The sequence below is a fragment of the Corvus brachyrhynchos genome, unplaced genomic scaffold, assembly GCF_000691975.1.
Source record: "Corvus brachyrhynchos isolate BGI_N302 unplaced genomic scaffold, ASM69197v1 scaffold136, whole genome shotgun sequence".
Classification (NCBI taxonomy): domain Eukaryota; kingdom Metazoa; phylum Chordata; class Aves; order Passeriformes; family Corvidae; genus Corvus; species Corvus brachyrhynchos.
The window spans coordinates 1,217,245-1,231,774 of NW_008239080.1; the positions used below are offsets into that span (position 1 = coordinate 1,217,245).

A 14,530-nucleotide genomic window follows, 5' to 3' on the forward strand; every position below is an offset into this window, starting at 1 on the left:
ATGACACTACAGAAATTTCCTCACTTCAGTTTTTAATGAATGAATGTGCCAAAATTACTGATCTATCTGACTCAAGCAAAGCATAAAATATTCCTTAAGGAATAATGTGAAGAAGATACAGACTTTCTAGGCTAGCAATTGCTTTGACAAAGGGTTAGTCTGCCTGCATTTACCTTGTACAACTACAGTGTAGTACTAGTGAGTGTACCTGAACGCTAAATGGATGAAATAAGGGTTTACCATCTGTAATAAAGAGAATGAGACAGTAGCTCCTAAATGTTCTTTCAGCCATTAGACTTGTACCCCTTTGTTCAAAGCTTCAAAATGGCCTTGTTTCAGAAAACACTACTGTTTACAAGTTTCCCAATATTACGAGAAGGGTTCAGAGGTTAGATAACTGTCCGTGAAGCTCCAGTATTAAAAATAAAACAGTTTCTAGGTTACAGCTTGTGTCAGTAAGGAATGTTTGTGGTTTTTTCTTTTCTTTTTTCAACATCCAGTATATATAATTTTAACATTTTTATAACATGGCATTTACTTAATATAGTTCTAACACTCAGGTGAAGGGGTTTTTTTGCTGGTGGGTATTTTTTTTGTTTGTTTGGGGGTTTTTTGGAGGTGACTGGGCACAGGGGGATCGAAGTAACACATTTTTCAAAACTTCCAATAATCCATTTTCAAGCCCTTCACCATATTTACCAGATGTATTGGGGCTACTCAAGTCCTGACTAAACCATGTGAATTATTTCATCAGGCATTAACCTGAACACTCAGTTCCTGGAAAAATCGAGACTATCACACCAAGCACCTGCTTACAAGCAACAGAAAGCAATGACCACAGTCATGAAACCCCAATAGAGGAATTTGGAACATCTGTTTTGACAAAAAGAAACAGAGACCAATTTATATTTTACTGAACATTAGGAACACAGAAGTGAACACAGTAGTCTAAACTAGAGGCCCTGCCAATACTGTATCTCACCTGTGGTAGCACAAGGTGTTCAAGAAATGTTTGTATGACTGGGACAAGTATAGAGCAGTATTTTATTTTGAGGTCACATTATAACCTGAGACTTGCAGCCTTACTGAACTAGGACTACCAATGCATAGCCATGCCTTTCTTCCATTACTGTTTCACTGACCCTAGCACCAACCTGCATTCTAACATACACACAAATTATACTGTCAGAGCAAAAACTTTTCTTTCATTCTCTGTTCCCACGTCCCACTCCAACCTTCTCAAGCTGAATAATTTAAATAAACATAATCTCTTCTCCCATGGAAACTTAGACAACTGCATCAAAAGAAGCGTTACCAGCAGGTCAAGGGAAATTATTCTCTACTCAGCTCTCACAGACCCTTCCCTCTGCGGTTGGGGCCCCCAGCATCAGAAGGACATGGACCGGCTGCAGCCAGAGAAGGGCCACAAAAATGACAGGGGGCTGGAGCACCTCTCTCTGAAGACAGGATGAGAGACTTGGGGTTGTCTGAGTCTAGAGAAGAACAAAGACTCCAGGGCCACTTTATAGAAGTCTTCCAGTACCTAAAGGGGGCATCACGCACAACAGGTAAGGACTCTGTCAGGATAGCGACAGGAGAAGGGGGAATGGCTTTAAATTGAAAGCGGGCAGGCTTAGATTAGATAGTAGGAAGAAATTCTTAACTGTAAAGGGGGTTAAGGCACTGGAACAGGTTGCCCAGGGAAGCTGTGGATTCCCCATCCCTGGAAGTGTTCAAGGCCAAGTTGGATGGGCGTTTGAGCAACCTGATCTAGTTGTTATAAACATATATTATAGTATTGGCTTCTCGCGAAGTATTAACGTAGATATTATATAATGTTAGAAATGCTTTTTGCTGTGTGGATGTAGTTTTCTCTCGTTTTAGCAAGAATGTTAGCAAGTGTGAGGAAGTAAGATAACCTCCAAGCGAGCAGAGGATGAGGCCCAAGGAGCTGCTAATCAACACTTTGTCCAGAGAACAAAAGGGCCCAAAGGCTGCTCCGCCTGGAGAACGGGCGGCCAGGAGAGTCCGGAGCCGCTATCACAGCTCTGCCCGGGGGGCAAAGAGGCCCAAAGCTGCAATCAGCCCTGACTGTCTGGAGAATTAAGAGATCCACTCTACCATCGACTCTTACCTAGCGCGCCCAACCCCAAGAACCAAAAGAAATAAAACCGCAAGGCAGAAGACTACGCATGCTCTAAAAAGGCGGACCCAAGGAGTGGCCATGCAGAACAGTTCCTGGAAAAGTTTTAATATGAATAGAGAACAGACAGTAAAAATGGTATAAAAAGGATTCACCTCGAGCATCAGGTGTGCTCTTGGCAGAGCGCCAAGGCACCCAGCTGTTATCCCTTTGCTTTATTTTATGTGTCTCTTATTGTCTTTATATTAAACTCTTTAAATTCTAACAGGAGAGTGAACCTCGTTTTTCACATAGTGAAAGGTGTCCATGTCCATAGTAGGGGGTTAGAACTACATGATCGTTAAGGTCCTTTCCAACTCAAACCATTCTATGACTCTACAATTCTATGATTTGATTCTTCTCCTCCTGGGAAAGGTTGTTGGAAGCGTCATGTAAGTACTCTTACTTTTCAATCACAGTATCTTAAATTTCCTTGAATATGTTTAAGTGAAAGCAGAGGTAGTTTTTGCATTTTTTCAGTATGTCCTGATTTCCAGTTTGACTTCAACATTTTTTAAACAATATGTTTAACTCACTTCTGGAGTAAAAAGTATCTGAAACATTTATTTCTCAAGACTTCAAGAACAAGGAGGGTTTGCAGAAAGTTTCATATGGCAAAGACTCCGTAAAGGTGACCAAATATAAATGCTTCTTGTTGCCCTCAACAAATCTCTGAAAGCTTAATAGTGAATATATGAAGACCTAAAATAAACTGTTCTCCAGTGTTCCTGCCTCTACACCTCATAGAATCTACAAAACAGTCTTGATTCCCAGCAACTTTATTTTCATTCATTTAAATTTCATTGTGGACTTGAAAAGCCCTTCACCTTCACACTTCCTAATTTCAATATTCAAGCTTTCTGCCTCAGCTCCATTAGATAAAAATGAATTCAGACTAAATAAAAACATTTCTCAAATGTTGCATTCATGCCAGAACTTCAGCTCAAGTGTTTCATTACTTGCAAAAGCAGTCAAAAACCACTACGAAGATAATAAAATTTGACTTTATATTAGTCTTAAATTCTAAGGAAAGATTATTAATTTTTTTCCAAGTTTCATTTCTTACATGGCATACTAGTTACAGAGAAAAACTTTCAAATGTGAATACACCAATAGAGGTGGATAAGAAAGTAAAGGCAAGTTTCATTGTTAGTGGCTGCTGCTACTCCTGGTACAACTTAAAACATGTCAAATTCAACAAGGCTTGTGGTCTTCGTCTACAACACTGTCATTTAAATTTTAATTAATGTTTAAATATAGTTGAACTAAAATAATTTATAACTTCTGTCCAAATTTTCTGCATTTAGAAGGGAAAAGCTTGATTTATGTTCAGACCATAAATTATTTCATATACTGCATAGTCTCAATTCAGAGCGAAGTATCCAAAAGAGCCTAACACTGGGCATTCACATTCTAAAAAATGCATTATTGTTGCAAATGGTGACATTTACTGAAAGTTGATATAAATTATGCCTCATCTACTACTTGCTTGTGTGTTACGTTTTTCAAAGACCCATCTAAACAGTAAATGTAATGTTAGCACACACACATATCCCAGCTAGAAGAAATATTAAAACCAGTATGAGTCAAATTAATTCTATATTTATCTCCAAGGAGGATGAACTAAATGCCTGGAACAATACTGATAATTTAGAATCCGGAACAAGCAAGTAATTCAAAAAAAGATATCAAAAATTATTCCTGTTGAGACAGAACAGTATCACTCATGCCCATTAGCTAGGGATTAAGTGGGTTTTCCACAGTTTTGTTGACACTAAACCCTAGGAGAACCAGAATTTTGACATATAAACATCAAGAGGTAACAACCACACACGTACATTGCCCTGCTGTATTGGCTTTTTTCATTTAGCTAGTCCAAGAAAAAAGGAGAGACGTATTTCAAGTGTGTGAAGTATTAACAGCAATTCAAACTCTCAGGTTACCTCAGTGAAATTACTCTATAGAGATGGAAACATTTGTGCAAAGCAGTAACCTGATAAGAGTTACACCCCAAACCAATATACCTCTGCTTTGCTCTTCTCAGCAGCAGCTTGCAGAGAAGGAGAAGATGCCAAAGGCTGAGCAGCATCAGATGATATCTGTACAAAACAGAGGAAAGAAATGAGAAAGAAAATAAGCAAGAACAGCTGGGAAGGGAGGCAGCAGAGGCCACTAAGAGACATGATTTTCATTCCTTTCTTTTTCAATAATCTTGGTGGTAGTGGTTACACAACATAGAAGAAACATAAAGAGGAGAAAAAGTTTGGGGATTTTTTCTGAGTACAATATTTAAAGGAAATGTTTCAGGTAGGAGAGTGTGACTTATAATGAGATTCACTAGAACAGAATATAAGAAAATGAACCTGGAAAGATCATATCAAAGGCCTAAGAAAAATAATTAGGTTTCAACCATTGTTCAATTTTTATCCAGTGTAACTACTGAAATATTAATGTCCTGAAGCATGAAGGCAGACTGTCCCAGAGGAGGGGGAGAGAAGAGAGTGCCTTTGTTCTTGTTCAGTGTAACAGAATATTTTTATTAACAGGAATGCAAAATAACTCTGAAAGTTATACATTAATTAAAGTTCTCATTAACTCTTCTCTAAGAGCACTCCAAGTACATAAAGAGCTTAGGGTTAATATAAAGCCACATCTTAGCAGCAGGTTGAAGGATCTCCCAGACAAGTGACACTTCTTTTCTACAAACTGATATGTAAAATTGCTATTAACACCACTAGACTTCCAGAATTATCCAAAAGGTGTGCATTATATATGCAACAGATACAGTTTGCTCAAAAAACCAGGATTTCTCCAAAGGCATTTTCATACATCTTCCTATCCAATTTTTTTATGCATAGCTGATCACTTTAATGGAAACATTATCTTTCTATTCCCCTTATTATAAAAATGCAACTGAAACACATTTTCAAAATATGTAGAAGATCTTCAGAGCTATAAAGCCGACACTTCTACACTGTTTTGTATCACTTCTATTATCTAGAAGGAAAATTCAGAAATAAATGAAGCTATAACAGAGTAGGTCATTATGTTGGACCAAAATAAGCAATTTAAATGACATGTTTTACTTAATTTAAAAAAAAGTAGCTTGCCCTAAATGGAAACTGAAAGCTAATAAAAAACCCAATCATATCTTGTGTCTAAATACCCTATATTTCTCACAGAAAATCCTACCAGTCTCTTAACTTATACAGCTGGAATATTCATAGAATTCATATATTTAGTATTTTTACAAAGTCAGAAACTACACTTTTGCTGGAAGGTGGTGGAGAGCTGTAGGAAAAATTTAAAAACTAAATTTTACCTCCAGAAATATGAAACAGAATTCTCATTTCTAAATTTACAGTTTTAAAATCCTTGAGTTATTATCAGAAATATGGATACACCTGCTGCAATGATGCAGTTTCTCAAACAGTAGCATTTCGTTGCTATAGGAACATTGGGACCCTGTTTACTCCAGCTGCACCACACTGTAACCAAATAATGTTGGAAAAATGATTAGGTAACTACACAATATATTGAACTATGAACTATAACATCATGCTCCTTACTGCATTTTCAATTAGATAAAATGTGTAAAATTCTCATAATGAATCATTTTAGGTATACTTTTAATTTGCTAAAGATACAGTGGGATTTTTGGTTTGGGCTTGGAGTTTTTTTCATTCTTTTGTATACTTCAGATTTTGGGAGAATTTAAGCTTGATAGTTCTCACAGGTGAACAGCAGGTAACAGCTACTTACCACACAGAACTAGGTAAGCAGAATTTTATTTGGGGGGCTAGGGGGAAAATCAGCATTACAGGTGTTTGTCAATTTCCATCCTCTCATAATAGTTCTCAATCTCAAATCCTCTTCATAAATTAAAATTATTATCTAACCTAGGAGAAGGCAATCCTATCCTGTGAAGGCCTGAAAGCAACTATTATAGTTTTGCCAATCAAGTAATGGAATCACAGAACCAATGAAGAGGTGTTATGCAAGCTATAAGCAGGAGACAGAGTGAAAAGCAGTTGCTGTCTAGCCTGGGATATGGAACAGGATGTACAAGCTGAGAAATGCCCAAGCATAAGGTTTAAAGACAACCAGCAGCACTACAACCACTTCAGGCAAAAAAGAGCACTTGAAAGCAACACTTCACATATGCAAATATTCAACTAAGCAAGAGAACAAAAGATGTATGACTGAATCTAATCTTTAAGAGAAAACACATTACAATGTATAAAGAACAGATTAAGTTTATGTAATGAAAGCAACAGTACAAGGTTGAGCTGCTGAACAGCTTTATCACCACTGCATCATGCTGAATTTGTTATCTACCAGGCTGCACCAGATATGGAAAGCTGAATGAAAAAATCGAATCAAACTGAGTGGCTAGACAAAGCCAAACATGTAAGTGTTGTCTAGCTAAAATTTTGTGAAGACTTTGATGTCATTTTCCAGAGCATTCTCCTGGAGGAACTTGCTGCTCTTGGCTTAGCCAGGTGCACTGTTTGATGGCTACAGACTGGCTGGGTTGCCAGGCCCAGAGGGCACTGGTGAATGGAGTCACACAACCAAAGAGTGGCCAGTCACTAGTGGGGTTCCGCAGGGCTCAGTGTTGGGTCTAGTCCTGTTTAATGTCTTTCTTTATCCAGGAACTGGATGAGGGGATGGAGTGCACCCTCATTCAGTTTACAGATGTAACCAAGCTGGGCAGCAGTGTTGATCTGCTGGAGGACAGGAAGGCTCCACAGAGGTATGTGGACAGGCTGCATAAATGGCCCGATGCCAACGGTACAAGGTTCAACATGGTGAAGTTCCAGGTCTTGCACTTGGGTCTCTTGGGGAAAAGTGACTGGAAAATTGCTCAGGGAAAAGGATCTGGCAATGCTGGTTGACAGCCACCTAAATTTCTCCATCAAAATTCAAAAAGCAATTTCCAACCCTATTCCAGAATCCAAGTGAAAAAGCACACGCTGATCTACTCTGATAACACATTTGCACTATGCTCTGGAATGCTGCTAACTAAAGACATCTTTGATAATTGGCACCTTGAAGTACCAACACAACCTCTGTAACCAATCATACATACTGCTAGAAAACGAATTAAGTTGCGTGATTGTATGCATTACGAATGTATTGCAGAATGATAACTAACATATGAATACATAATTTTAATTTTTAACTTAGGAGTAGTTACATCTTCTAAATAAGAAATTAATTCAGAATTGCCTAAAACAAAGAATGGCGGCAAGGACCTGTTTCTTAAGTTTTCACATTTCTCATTTTTCCACAAAATTTTGATCGTGTTTCAGACTAGAAGACTTGCTGTCATTTAATTTTTAGCAATTCCTGAATCTCTTTCCATTGTTTGTATTTTGTGACTCCTTTTTAGAAAATGATACAGCAAAAAGAATCATTTTGCATAATGAAATTCAATACTGTCTTTAAAGCATCTGGTACCTTTAGTGCTGAGCAAGAAATTACATACACATGCAATAGTATTGTAAGACTTCAGTTTCACCTGTGCTCTGTGAGAAACCCTTTGGTGCACAAAAAAATGTAAGATCAGAAAAGAAAGAATCTGCAGACTTACAGTATTAGTCCAGTTCCCTGCCCCTTTTACATGTAAATGTGCTACCTGTCCCCATTTTCCTCCCTAAACACTTTCGTATGATCTACCCCAATACATGCTAAGTTAACAGTTTGTGTAAAAGCAACAATACAAACAGTAGTTGGCCCAATGTCTTGATGTAGTCTGTTGACCGCACTACTATTCCAAGTAAAAAAAGTAAGCTTTAAACAAGAACTAAATGAAGTTATCAAAAAACATAACACACAAAATCTCAGAATGATTTTACTTTAGTTTAGTTTGTACTAACATGTTTCTGATGGTACATAACAGTCAACAAACACTATCGGTCATTAAGGTGTAGGTACTAAATAAAGTTTTCACCTGCTTTTATTTGCAGTTTTTCCAAAATCCTGAGTTGATGCATGTCATTATTCAGCCTTTTATTAAAAAGGATTCAAGTTGAAGCTTTATAAACCTACACTAAGCTTCCATTTAAATATGAAATGCAGGGTGCATCATGCAGAAGATTCAAGACATTAAAAAATGAGCGCATTATCAAACCACTCAGGAAGTTCTCAGCTGAACCAAATACAAAAGTGCCCTCGAGTGGCCAGTTTACACACATACAATATGCAGGGAAATAACCTAAATGAAGAGGACTATTCTGCTTTCATTTGATAGGTTTTAAGTTCAGCTGCTACATATGTTTTTCTTATTTCAGCAGACGTTTGATTTTATTACTATATATTTCGAATGTTGACAACACTAAAATCAGTAATTTATCCTAAAGCAGTAGCAATTACAGACTGCTAGTAGATGGATATAAACACACTATCAATTGCTTGACATTTTTTAAAGAGGCCTATTCTTGAAATACTGAAAAGAGTATAAGAATACTAATGTACTATTAATAACACCTACCTATGAATATTTGGGAGTTCTTTAGGCTAACTCACAAGGCATTTTTTAAATTACTAAAATGTCTCCCTGTGATGGTGGTTTTGGTTGGAGTAGAATTAATTTTCTTCACAGTGGCTAGTACAGGGCTGTGTTTTGGATTTGCTGAATGCAGGGTTGATTAATTATAGAGATGCTTTTATTATTGCTGAGCAGGGCTTTTCTGCTCTTCGTACAGCCACGCTGGCAAGGAAGTTGGGGCTACATGGGAGGTTGGGAGAAGACACAGCCTGGACAGGTAACCCCAACTGACCAAAGGGATATTCCAGACCATGTGACATCATGCTCCATGTATAAAGTGGGGGGAGGAAGGGGGACATTTGGAGTGATGCCATTTGTCTTCCCAAATCACCATTACACATGATGGGGCCTGGGAGATCGCTGAACCCCTGCCTGCCTGTGGGAAGCAGTGAATTAATTCCTTATTTTTCTTTGCTTGTGTGCATGGCTTTTGTTTTCCCTATTAAACTGTCTTCATCTCAACCCATAAATTTTCTGGCTTTTACCCTGCTCAATTCTCTTCCCAATCCTGCTGGTGGCAGAGCAAGCAAGCAGCTGTGTAGCCCTTGGCTGCTGACTAGGGTGAAACCACAACGCTCCCCTACTCAATGCTGTAACACTGGACACCGTAAGAAAGGTTCAGAGTCCCATGTTTCACAAAACAGAGCAGTAGGTGGCTATGAAAGCAGACAGTAGTGCTCTTCTATCAGTACTGCGAACACACTCAGCACTCCTCCATCTCTTCAGAGTTACCATCCTAATTACAGAAATAGGCGAAGCTTATGCACAAGCCAGATAGATGTTGCTGGGTCATAGCAACAAGATGTAGTTCTGAACATGTGCAGAGCTATAGACATTTGTAACATTTACATCAGAGATGCAATTATACACTGTTCTGAGAAATAGATACATTTCATAGACTTGAGAACAAAATCTTTTTTTTTCAACTCTAACCACCTATTGTTGCCCGCTATTTTTAGATTATTTATTGTCTCCTTTTAATAACCACCTATGTGAGATATTACAGAGTCACCATGGCTTAGTTAAATGTTGACACTGGATAAACGAAACAGATGCTTTTAATCTTACTGAATTGCCCTCCATTTCTCCTGTCCAGCCTAATATTTTCTGCATTTGCTCCAGGGAAAATTGTCTTTAGAGAGAATTTCCCAGCACTTCAGAACACTACCTTCTTTTCCCCTAAGTGGCTTGTTCTGCTGCATGCAAGATCATTTACATTTTCATGATCCACTTTAAACTGGCAAGAGATTTCATCTTTGGCAAAGTTTTGTTTACTTGGACATAGCAACTTGTAGTTATATGGTCCAGCTGTGTGAAGTACTCCTCAAAGTACTTATGGAAGTGGGGAAAATAAGACCCTGCATGTGGGAGCTGCTGGGAATGCAGCTGGCTTACTGAAAATCCAGTCCAGCCTCTCCAACTCCTTCATTATTCCATGACTCGGCAAACTGTTGCTGAAGGACAGTCACTAGTGGTACACCCAGGTACTGACACTGGGGCAAACACTATTTAACTTCTTCAGTAATGACCCATGCAGTGGGACAGAGTACAGGTTTGCAAAGGGTACAAACCGAGGAGGAGCGGCTCATGCATGGTACTGCCATTCAGAGCACCACTGACAGGATGGGCCATCAGGAACCACCTGACGTTCAAAGGAAAGGGCCAAGTCTTGCACCCGGGGAGGAATAACTCTGTGCACCAATATGGGCTCGGTATCAAGTGGATGGAAAGCAGATTTGCAGAAAAGGACCTGGAGGTTCTGGTGGACAAGCTGGACATGAGCTTGCATCATGGTCAAATCTGGGGTCACAAGTACAAGAGAGACAAGGGCACACTGAAACAAGTCCAGCAAAGACACACTAAGATGATTAAAGGACTGGAACACCTTTCAGACAAGGAAAGGCTTAGTGAGTTCAGACTGCTTAGTCTGGAGGAATGAAAACCAGGGGTAGGGAATGAGCCGGAACAAAGACTAAGGCAGATAGACTGTTGCCTGTGACATTCAGAAAGAGGACCAAGAGGTACTGAACACAAATTGAAACACAGGAAACTCCACCGAAACATGAGAATAAATTTATTTCTTTTTTTAATGTGGAGGTAGTTGAATACTGGAACAGGTTGCTCAGAGAGGTCATGGAGTCTCCAGCCATGGAGATACTCAAAACTCAATTGTACATGAGACTCAACAACCTGTTCTAGATGGCCCTACTTGGAGCAGGGAGAACTGGATGATGTCCAAGGGTCGCTTCCAACCCTAGCTATTCTGCAAATCTATAATTCATTCTAATAACTCATTCTAACAAAACTATCTTGAAAATAATTCCTATTGCTGCCTGCCTTGACTAGCTTCCATTGTGCTTCCTATTGATGCCTATCGTGACTAGCATATTTTAAAAACACTTCCTATCACTTGATTCCAAAGTTTTTCACAGACCGCAAAAAACCCCAGTAGGCTTATTGCACTTTTGGGAGGGGTAACTGGTAACCTCTCTCCACAACAATGGTGGAATGCTTCTGAATGCTGGCTACTATAAACTGAAATGTTCATGTGCCCTGTCATACCTCAATTTGTACATCTTAAGATGCCTACCTAACATACTTTAGTGCAGTAAATATATTATAGATTTAATCTCCTTTAAGGTAACTTTCTGAAAATTGTGTCATCACAATCTCTAAAGGCACATCACATTTTAGCTAGCTGCCTAAGTTCATACTTCTTAAATTATACACAATGTCTTAGGAAAACATGAAAAACGTAGACCCATTATTCTTTTTCTTCAGTGAGCTTAAGAGTTACTTGAAACGTCTGCTACATACATAATTCACACCCTTTCTTAAATACAGAAACTTTGTCTCCTATTCTCTAAACATTGTCAGGATGTGATAATATATTCCCACTTCATGTAGTAGAATAAATTGTACCATTTCATAGTTTTTGAGACTGAAAAGCATTTGAAATTTACTTCAGCTGAATCACCATCCACCCTGAACAAGGCAATTCTCCTATATACTTATTTTTATTAAAAGCTGCAGAGATTGTTTATGATGATACCTACATAGCTAACCTTCATCCTCACTCAACACAGTAACCTCATCACTTTTCCTCATTACTTGTATGGCATAAGGGTCATTGTATTAGATAAAAAAATAAACAATAGTTGAAGAAAGATTGTCTTTTTACAGGTTTTATTTTACATGAAAGAGGAGGTGCTAAGTTTTTTAAAAAAAAGATTTGGAAAGTATGACTGCTTCAAACTTGATTTCCTGTGCAACTTTAGTACACTTAACTTAGCACCATGTAGATATGGTCAAATACAACTATTAGGGTTGTGAACCAGAAACAACTTCTTTAGTGCAGTCCTGGGTCTCAAGGAGTCACCCCAGCAGTTCTGACTTCAAATTCTAGAACAGCATATTCTAGACAGATTTTCTGGAACCTTGGTTCTAAAAGTACACATTTCCTCTTTATTTATTGATAAACTGCAATCATCTACTTCAAAGCTGAAGTCCTCTAGGCCAGTAATTTTGGAAGATTCTTACTAACTCCACAAAACCTAAAACAAGCAGGATTTGCCATTTCTCTTGGCCATGCATCTAAGATCATGAGTCTCATTAACAACTGTTCCCCCACATAAACAGTTGCATAGCTCTGGTAAGTATTTGGGACTCAATACAGAGATTGTCAGTCAAAATGATACTCTGTTCAGACATTCCTTTCATGAAAGCCCACACTCCAGAGCATTTCTCCATGGCTCATATTTGCCTCACTTAGATTTTCTTCAACCATTCTGAAAACGTCCATCAAGTCATTTATTTAAGCATACAAGTTCAGATTCTTGGGAAAAGGTGTTTGTATAATTATAAGCTGTGCTTTTTTAAGAGCGTTCCAGGAAACAATAAACTAAAGGAGCATAAAGAGTTTAATGAGAGTCCACAGCAAACAAAAGGTTTAACAGTCTTCAGGACTAAGATGGTTATAGAAGAAACTGTTCTGCATGCTTTACCCTTTAGTTCTAGCGTTGTGTACAAAAAAACTCTATGATGAATATAAAAGAATTTGCCTAGGAGTCAAAGTGATGATCAAGTACAATTTTGAAGTGGAATGATATTCCCAGTTTCATGTCTGTACTACCCAAAGGACAGTTTTAACATCCAAAACCACGTCTTGCTGCTTGACCTACAGCAACTGTCTGTAGTTAACCATAGAAGCAATGCAAGCTCCCACTTGCACTTTACAAGCTTTCAAGGATAAATGATGTCAAACAGCACAGCATATTGCACAGGAAGCTGTTCTTGTTGCTATTTCTTAGATGCACTATTTATAAAGATGCCCTAATTGTTTCACTGCTATGTGAAGTTTGATTTATTAGATTCTATGCTATACTTTACATCATTCATAGTTTATGTATGCCTAAAAATCAAGAAAGGGGTTTGGCAGAAAATTAATTGCAGGACAACAGTACTATGCTGAAGATACTTAAAATACATTTATTTGCTAACAGCTGCTGCTGCTCCTAAGTTGATTATTCAAAGAGCAAAACCAGTTCTTTCTAATAAACAATACCACTTCACATGTGTTATTCACAGGACAAACACATATACATTCTTCCAGGGTATCAGCCTCTCAGGTCTTTCTGTAAATAAGCCACAAGCCTGCACTGGGTCTAATCAAGAAAATGAGAGTAACTATTTACTGATAACCCACTTAAAACAGCTGAGTAAATTGTACCACACATTTAGTCCTGAACAGTGGCACAGAACTTGCATCTCACATTTTTCCGAAAGTGACAAATCAGAAAACTCTGAGATAATATGCTTCTTAATAGATTTTAAATACTTTTAAAAATCAAGTTGCTTTCTGTCAGCATTAGATTATACTAATGTATATTTGATTTTTACTTAAATACATTATTCTATTTAAAATGTAACTAGCCAATAAAACCACAAATGCTTTTTTTGCCCACAGCTTTATCCTGCATCACTTTTCAGTGAACCATGAAAAAAAAATAATTTCTATTTGCATATTTTTAGTCAGCATGTTTGATGGCACTACCAGCCTCTGCACTAGCTAATTTTGTTATTATAGTGTGCAACTCTAAAAACGAAACTTAGTAATACAACAGTCTTGTCAGAAAACAAAAGATCTTCTATAATTAAGAATAATAAAATAAAAAATTTGTAACAAAAGACATTTGTAACTCATTGTAACAAATGAATCCTGACAGTCAAAAACTGAACCTTGACATATACTCCTGGCTTCAACACACAGAATACATTCACAGAGATGTCTTGCTAGACAAACTTGAAAAGCTTATGAACCTTCCAAAATTACACTAAGAGAAATATTGTACAGCATGTTTTAAAACTTTTATGCTACAGGAAGCTTTTACTACAAGCGACTTGCAACAGTGGATGAAATCTGGAAAAGCCCCTTGAAGTTTTACATGCCACCTCAGTGAAATTACCACATTAAGGAAATTGACCCTTAGGCATTGCAACCCTGTTTCTGCACTTCTGTATCACCTGCTTATACCTAGAAGGGATTCATTTCACCAAAAGACAATATATGTGTGGTTCTCTAACTTAAATTAGCCTTAATCCAAGCAGAAGGCATTTCCATTTCAAAGGTGATAAGAAAAGATGTGCTAAAAAGCTCATTTGTTCCCCCAACAATGTTAATTTTGACTAAAAATAGGATACAAGGTGCTCTTGTAAAAGCAAGTATGGTTAAGAAATTTTCCAGAAGAGCTTCCCATGGTATAGCACTGACACCCCATGGGAACAGTTCACAAGAA

General features: G+C 37.9%; 1 protein-coding gene across 1 annotated transcript in view; it reads right to left on the bottom strand.

The window, feature by feature from the left end:
- The window catches only part of SMAP1 (small ArfGAP 1), a 66,713-nt gene that overhangs the window by 44,772 nt on the left and 7,411 nt on the right, over window positions 1–14,530 (bottom strand). Inside the window, exon 5 of the mRNA XM_008637658.1 lies at window positions 4,207–4,281. Coding sequence (XP_008635880.1) covers window positions 4,207–4,281 — 75 coding nt within the window. The remainder of the gene's footprint in view (window positions 1–4,206; window positions 4,282–14,530) is intronic.